The sequence below is a fragment of the Triticum urartu genome, chromosome 5 (genome assembly GCF_003073215.2).
Source record: "Triticum urartu cultivar G1812 chromosome 5, Tu2.1, whole genome shotgun sequence".
Taxonomy (NCBI): domain Eukaryota; kingdom Viridiplantae; phylum Streptophyta; class Magnoliopsida; order Poales; family Poaceae; genus Triticum; species Triticum urartu.
This window is the reverse complement of record NC_053026.1, coordinates 41,714,163-41,721,173: the sequence shown is the minus strand read 5'-3', so window position 1 is coordinate 41,721,173 and position 7,011 is coordinate 41,714,163. Positions and strand designations below refer to the sequence as shown.

At 46.9% G+C, this 7,011-nt stretch overlaps 1 protein-coding gene across 1 annotated transcript; it reads right to left on the bottom strand.

Moving 5' to 3' along the window:
* Positions 1-956: 956 nt before the first annotated feature.
* On the bottom strand, positions 957-3,423 carry LOC125507757 (SEC1 family transport protein SLY1). Its single transcript, XM_048672248.1, has 2 exons — positions 3,263-3,423; positions 957-3,169 (listed from the first exon to the last, which is right to left on the bottom strand). The coding sequence occupies exons 1-2, from the start codon at positions 3,291-3,293 to the stop codon at positions 1,332-1,334; spliced, it is 1,869 nt and encodes a 622-aa protein (XP_048528205.1). The 5' UTR covers positions 3,294-3,423; the 3' UTR covers positions 957-1,331.
* Positions 3,424-7,011: the final 3,588 nt, after the last annotated feature.

The following is a 7,011-nucleotide window of genomic DNA, read 5'->3' as shown; positions in this document are numbered from 1 at the left end:
CATTTAGCGCTGTTAACATACAACCAAGGGGGAAGCGAAGAAACGAACCTGCATGGCCTGACCCTCAGAAATGACAAAGTGAATGACACCAGAGGCCGGTAGTAACAGTGGCATGCACATTTTCATGACTTCCACCACTTCAGCATATGGTGTATCAGCAACCACATGAGAACCATCCGCGATCAAAACCAAAAGAAGTTTGCATGGTGTATCAGCCAACAGCACTAGGAAGGATCATGCTCTTTCAGTAATATTGTCATTCAGAGAACATAACTAATTCATGTGTTTCCATACAATTTGCAGTCACAATTACAACTGAAACAGCCCGTATATTATGGGCCTGTTTGGTAATCCACCAGCTCCACGAATCTGGCGGAGCAGGAGCACCTATTCCACCGCTCTGGAAATTTGAACTGCAGCCCGCTCCGCTCCGTGGCAGAGTTGTGGAGCGGAGGGGCTCCGAACGGGCACTATGTAGTGCTTCAGTTAGATATCCCCATAGTGAGGATTTCTCATAGTCCCTCATTTACTACCATGAATTGAATTCCAGAGGTTGTGCACAAAATAATATGGTCTTTCTAGCATTTTCTCCTGAAATATATGTCAAATCAGCGTAATAGAGTTCTGGAAACAAAGCTAAAAATATGCAGCAAATATGCATCCTCACAAAATGTGGCATTGCATACTAATCCCTTGACTCCACAGAACAAGATATATTGTGCTGCACACATCACAACTCACCTGAAACATACAGCTGTTAATGCCTTTCTATTCAGGTGCAACTAATTCATTGCTGCATGCTTTCAGTAATATGCGCTTCTGCTTGGTTAGCACTGAAGGCCTATATGTTATTATTATTGCCACAGGCACACAGAAATCCCCAGAGTGGTGAACCATGCATATTGTCTCAGAAGGAACATTTGACTGATATTCATAAGAAACACTAACAAACTCAATTTCTCAAAAAAATCAGAAAAGGTGTTCTAAGATTCCATGAATTGATTGTAGGGGTGTTCAAACAAGATTCCACTAACATTTCTCAAAAGGGGCCAAAAGAAAAAAAAGAAACAAAAAGAAACGAGCATACATGGACATTTCAACATATTGGACTTCTGGAACAGTTGAACTCTGGCAAGAAATCTTTGTATTGATAATTCATTCAAAGCAGCGCCATAAACCCGACAACAGGGAAATTTGATACCATTACACATTAGTCTATGCAGCCTGGATCACTCCTTAGTAGCATCAAGTGTCGGCAAGAGACTATTTACTGCAACCTGTGAAGCTTCAACAATCCCACCTTAGCATCAAAACATCTGGTAAGAGCGTATTTACTGCGGTGGTAGGTTGCTGCTGCCGCCACCACCTAATCCCGCTTTCTGTCCCAGTTCTGCGAGCTGCTGAATAAATTCCACCCCATTGAGAATCTCCGTTGCTCCATATATGACATGCTTTGAAGGCTGTGAGCGCTGCCCTAGCTCAACTAAGCTCCTATACTCGATGTAATTTCCACCACCAATCATGAAAACAATGGCTTCTCTGAAGGGTCCTCTAAACTGCCCACCAGTTCCTGATCTAGGGGCCCGTGGATCGAACAGTAGGTAGTTGTCCACCTCTGGGTTTGGTTTCCCTTCCATGAGGGCTTCGACAGTCCTAGTAAGAGCCAGCTGCCTCCCATCCGACAAGAGATTCTTCACGCCTGCTGTCACGGCACTAATGGACTGTCCGTAAAGCTTCTCTGCCCAGTCAACAATGTTGCTCCTGCTTGCCGTGCTTGATGCAGCAGCAAATTGAGTGTTCAACGACTTTATCCTCTTCACATACTGGAACGCAGACATGTCTACTTCTGACTCCCGCAGCGCAGCCTCAACCTGCTCAAGTTCAGATGCCAGTGGTGCCTCAAATGATAGCAGGTAGGTAACGGCCAGACGGAGCTTGTCCTCCTTGGTGCCCTTCCCTCTGAGTAGACTCAGCAGCATGTTCCGATCCACAGTACCATTCACGAGCATGTCGTTCTCACACTCATAGTATCCATCCAGAGACCTCTCCTTGATGTGCCCAAGCAGCGCAGTTGCAATATTCGTGTGTTTATCGATCATCTTCTTCCGTTCGGTCAGCTCCGGGAGCGAGTTCACCGCATTCATGAGGTGCTTGGTGTTGCCAATGAGATCTGTTCCATCAAACTCAACCCCATCCCTACCGCCACCGGTGCGCTGGTTCACCTCGTCCACATCCTGCTTGTACTTGGCAAGCTGCGCTTCTATCTCCTCGGCCACTTTCGGAAACGGCGACCAGCTGTTTGCCACCCAAAATGGGTCAGAGTCATCGAGATCATACTTCTCTGTCGGCAACTTCAGCTTGTTGAGCTTGAAGCTCAGCACGTCGTGGACCAACGGGCGGTAGCTCCAATCGTGCTGTATCCCCACCGACAGCTCGAAATTCCTGTCAAACAGGCAGAGGACCGGGCGCTGGAACGACGAGGCGGCACTGGATGCAGCCTCCGTGAACAGGTTTGGCTTGGCTAGGAGGTGATCTCGAAGGCGGGCGTCCAGCGCGGCGGCCACCATCTCGGCCGGCCCGCCGCGGGCGCACCTGATGATGGGCACGGCGCCGAGCGTGGCGACGACGCAGAAGAGGCCGAGCGCGACTGCCTCGACGAGTGAGGTGATGTCGGAATCGGCGGCGGCCGGGTCGTTGAGGGCGACGTAGGCGCGCGGCTGGGCGAGGGAGAAGAGGCCGTCCTCGAGGCAGACGAAGTCGAGGTACTGGTCGGCGACGCGGGCGACGCGGTGCGCGGAGCGGGACGCGGCGGTGGCGGCGGCGAGGCGGTCGAGGACGGGCCGCGGGACGGAGGTGGAGAAGTTGACGTGGAAGGAGGCGTAGAGCCCCGCGGCGGCGTCGGCGGCGATGCGGTCGGCGTTGGCGGGCGTGGGGCGGACGAGGTAGACCGCGGGCGCGTCGGCGACCTGCTGGCGCGCCTTGTCGATGTTGAGGTGGAGGGTGACGCCGTGCTTGCGGAGGTCGCCGACGCGGAGCACCGGCGAGAGGAGCGAGATGCAGGGCCCGTCCATCACCAGGATCTTGTACGCCTCCTCGTCGCCCTCCCCGCCGCCGCCGCCGTCCGGCGACGGCTGCTGCTGGTTCAGGTGGAGCATCCGCGTGATCAAATCTGGATCAGACACGCAACACAGTTGTCAATCAGGGGACAGCTGCCAGCGGTGATGGGACTGGGGGGAGCGCCGCGGGACGCTTTGGAGCTTACCGAGCTGCTTCTTGCGGAGGCTGAGCGCCATGGCGGTGCTCCGGCCGGCGACCGGCGGGGCGGATCGGATCTGGGAGGGGAGGTGGGGCGAAGGGAGGGAGGGAAGTCGGGAACAGAGAGGAGAACTACCAGCAGTTTGGCGAGTGAGATTGTTTTGTGGGCTGCCACCTCATTTTGGGTCCACATGGCAGCCTCGTAGCTCCTTTTCTTTCTTTCTTTCTTTCTGAAATCCACCCATTTTGTTGAATGAAACCACAGCAAACGTAGTCATGAAGGAGCTCGCCAGCAGTCTAATAAGTGATTGACCAACACGGTTTAACTCAAATCAGCAAATTCAACCTAAAATGGAACCAGCCTGAAAGGCATCCTCCAACACTACCTACAACATCATACTTGAGTGAGACCAATTGATGCTCGCAGCAAGAATCTTGAGTCGCGAAATGGAGGCGAATCCAGCAAAAAACCGCGAAGGAAAGAGAGAGATAGAGAAATGAGCAAGCGTCGGGAGGAAGAAGACGGTCGTGACATATCCCAATTTCTTTGTTCATGTGTTGAACAAAGACCGCTTCTTCGGTCTTGATGCAGCTGAAGGTCATCTCTTTGGCCCACTGCCTAGCAAAGACCGCTCTTCGGCCCACAGGCGACCGGGGAGGATATCTTCGACCACGCGTTGGATGAGGTAATCCGGCCTACGAAAGAACGAAGGGTTCCTCTTCGGTCTACACGTGGACGATAGAGGCATAAAACTGAAATATCTGAATTAGGGTATACATTTTCAGGATTTGTAAAAAATAAAATTGAGAAAAACTGAGGGAGGTGAGTATGAGACCCACTTAAGTTGCCATGGAGGTAACTCAACCTATGTGATCCGAGATCCCGTGAAATAGGACCTGAGAAAACAAGCTACTAGCTAACTAGTGAGAGTAACCTTTCAAAGATAGACGCATACACATCAAATAATATCTACTACACTTTTGCCCTCAAAAAAATCTACTACACTTCTTTAGACAAATTTTATGTCATGGCAAAAACAGCTTTCGTGCCATGAAAACATTCCTTTTGACCGATGAAAGCATGTACTTTGTAGTGTGGCGGAAGCATATTGCTCAACAGAAGCATTTTCATCTGTGCGTATTTTTAAGAGCTTCAGAGCAATTCTTGCCACCATAGAAAAATACGAACAAAAATGTGAAACCTTTAATTTCCGCCAACATTTTTGGTATTTGTGTAGATTTATTTATTTTTTTTGAAAAAATGAACATTTTTTAAATTCTGAACAGCGTGAACATTATTTGAACTCCCCAAACATTTTTTTTAAAATTTGCAAACAATTTGTTTTTGCCTTATATGACCAATTCAAGACCCCATGCCAAATTATTTGGGTTCCAACAAGTTTGGTAATTTCTGGACTTTTCTCGATGAAAAAAGGTCGATAAAGGACCGATCATGTAACAACATGCATATGGTGTCGAAAGTCATTCAAACTTGACATGGATGCCCATCATCTACATGCCAACCTGATGGCAAAAGTTAAGGTCATTTCAAGAATTTTAAAAAAAACACCATGTTCAATGTAGGGTGCCCGAATAGGTCAGAAGGCTCTGTTTGAGAGCACTTTTTTTCTAACATCCATCAAATAGCCTCAATTTTTTCCATGGTCTTATATGACCAAGTCAAGTCACCATGCCAAGTTGCTTACGTTTTTCACTACTTTTCCAGTTTTTGGAGTTTTCTCGATCAAAAAGACCGATAAATGGTCGGACATATCGCAACTTGCATACGGTGTTGAAACTCGTTCAAACCTAACATGGATGCCTACCATGTGTATGCTCACTTGCTTGCAAAAGTTGGGGTCATTTCAAAAATGTCCAAAAATAACCCATGTTTAACAGAGGGTGTTCGGTCAGAGGCCTGAAGGCTACGTTTGAGAGTACGTTGTTTGTCGACATCCGTCAAATGGCCCCACTTTTTATTCATTGGCTTGTATGGACAATTCAAGGCACCATGCAAGTTGTTTTGGTTTTCGTCTATTTTTGCATTTTCTGGAGTTTTTCTCAATCAAAAAAGGTTGGTTGATGGACGGATGTGTCGCAACTTGCATACATTTAGAAATCGTTTAAACTTGACATGGATGCCTACGATGGGCATGCCCACCTGCCTGCGAAAGTTGGGATCATTTCGTGGATGCTCAAAAATTAGGGCCATTGGTAGGAATCACGCCTACCCAAACACTCTGTTGAACATGGTCTAGTTTTGGACATCATTAAAATGAACCCAACTTTTACAGGAAGATGGACATGCCCATGGTAAAAATTCATGCTAGGTTTGAATGATTTCCAATCGGGTAAGGTTACGACATGTCCAGCCATTTATCGGCCTTTTTTCATCGAGAAAACTCCAGAAAATGCAAAACTTATTGAAAACTCAAACAACTTGGCGTGATGCCTTGAATTGGTCATCCAAGGCCATGGAAAAATTTTGGGCCATTTCAAAGATGTCAAGAAACAACATGCTGTCAGACGGACCCTTCTCGTCTACCCGAACACCCTCTGTTGAATATGGTCTAGTTTTGGACATCCTTGAAATGAACCAACTTTTGTAGGAAGCTGGGCATGCCCATGGTAGGAATCCATGCCAGGTTTAAACGATTTTCCAACATCATATGTAATTTACGACACGTCCGGCCATTTATCCGCCTTTTTCACCGGGAAAACTCCAGAATGCAAAACTTATTAAAAACCCCAAAAACATGGTTGGTGCCTTAAATTCATCATACAAGGCCATGGGAAAAAATGGGGGCATTTCAAGGATGTCGAGAAACAACGTGCTCCCGGACGGAGCCTTCTCGCACCCGAACACCCTCCGTTCATCATGGTTTATTTGGACATCCTTAAAATGACCCCGACTTTTTTTAGCAGGTGGGCATGCCCATTGTATGCATACATGTCAGTTTTGAATGATTTCCAACACCGTATGTAAGTTGCGACACGTCCGATCATTTATCGGCTTTTTGTCACCGGGAAAACTCCAAAAAATACAAAAATTGTCAAAAGCCCAACAACTTGACATGGTGTCTTGAATTGGTTATCAATGCCATAGAAATTTTTTTGAGCCATTTCAAGGATGCCGAGAAACAACGTGCTCCCAGACGGGACATTCTAGCCTATCCGAACACCCTCCGTTCAATATGGTCCATTTTTGGACATTCTTGAAATGACTCCAACTTTTGCAAGTTGGTGGGCATGCCCATTGTAGGCATTCATGTCAAGTTTCACAATTTTTGACACAGCCTATATGCAAGTTACGACATGTCCTGGCATTCATCAGCCTCTTTTCACCGGAAAAACACCAGAAAATGCAAAATTTGTCAAAAACCCAAAAAACTTGGCATGATGTCTTGAATTAATCATACAAAGTCATGGAATTTTTTTGAGCCATTTCAAGGATGTCGAGAAACAACGTGCATACAAATGGAACTTTCTATCCTACCTGAACCCCCTCCGTTCAACATGGTCTACTTTTGGACATCCTTGAAATGACTCTAACTTTTGCAAGCTGGTGGGCATGACCATTGGAGGCATCGATGTCAGGTTTGAAAGATTTCCGACACCGTATTCAAGTTACAACAAGCCTGGACATTTATTCACCTTTTTTCATCGGGTTTGCAGGAAAAATGTATTTAAAATCATAATTTAAACAGTAAATGTTTCTTAAAAGCATTTAATAAATTGTTATTTTGGTATTCCAAC

Coding starts and splice junctions, on each gene's coding strand:
- LOC125507757 (XM_048672248.1), bottom strand. CDS start 3,293: ATGGCGCTCAGCCTCCGCAAGAAGCAGCTCG. Junction 3,170..3,262: donor CCTCCGCAAGAAGCAGCTCG/GTAAGCTCCAAA, acceptor TGTCTGATCCAG/ATTTGATCACGCGGATGCTC.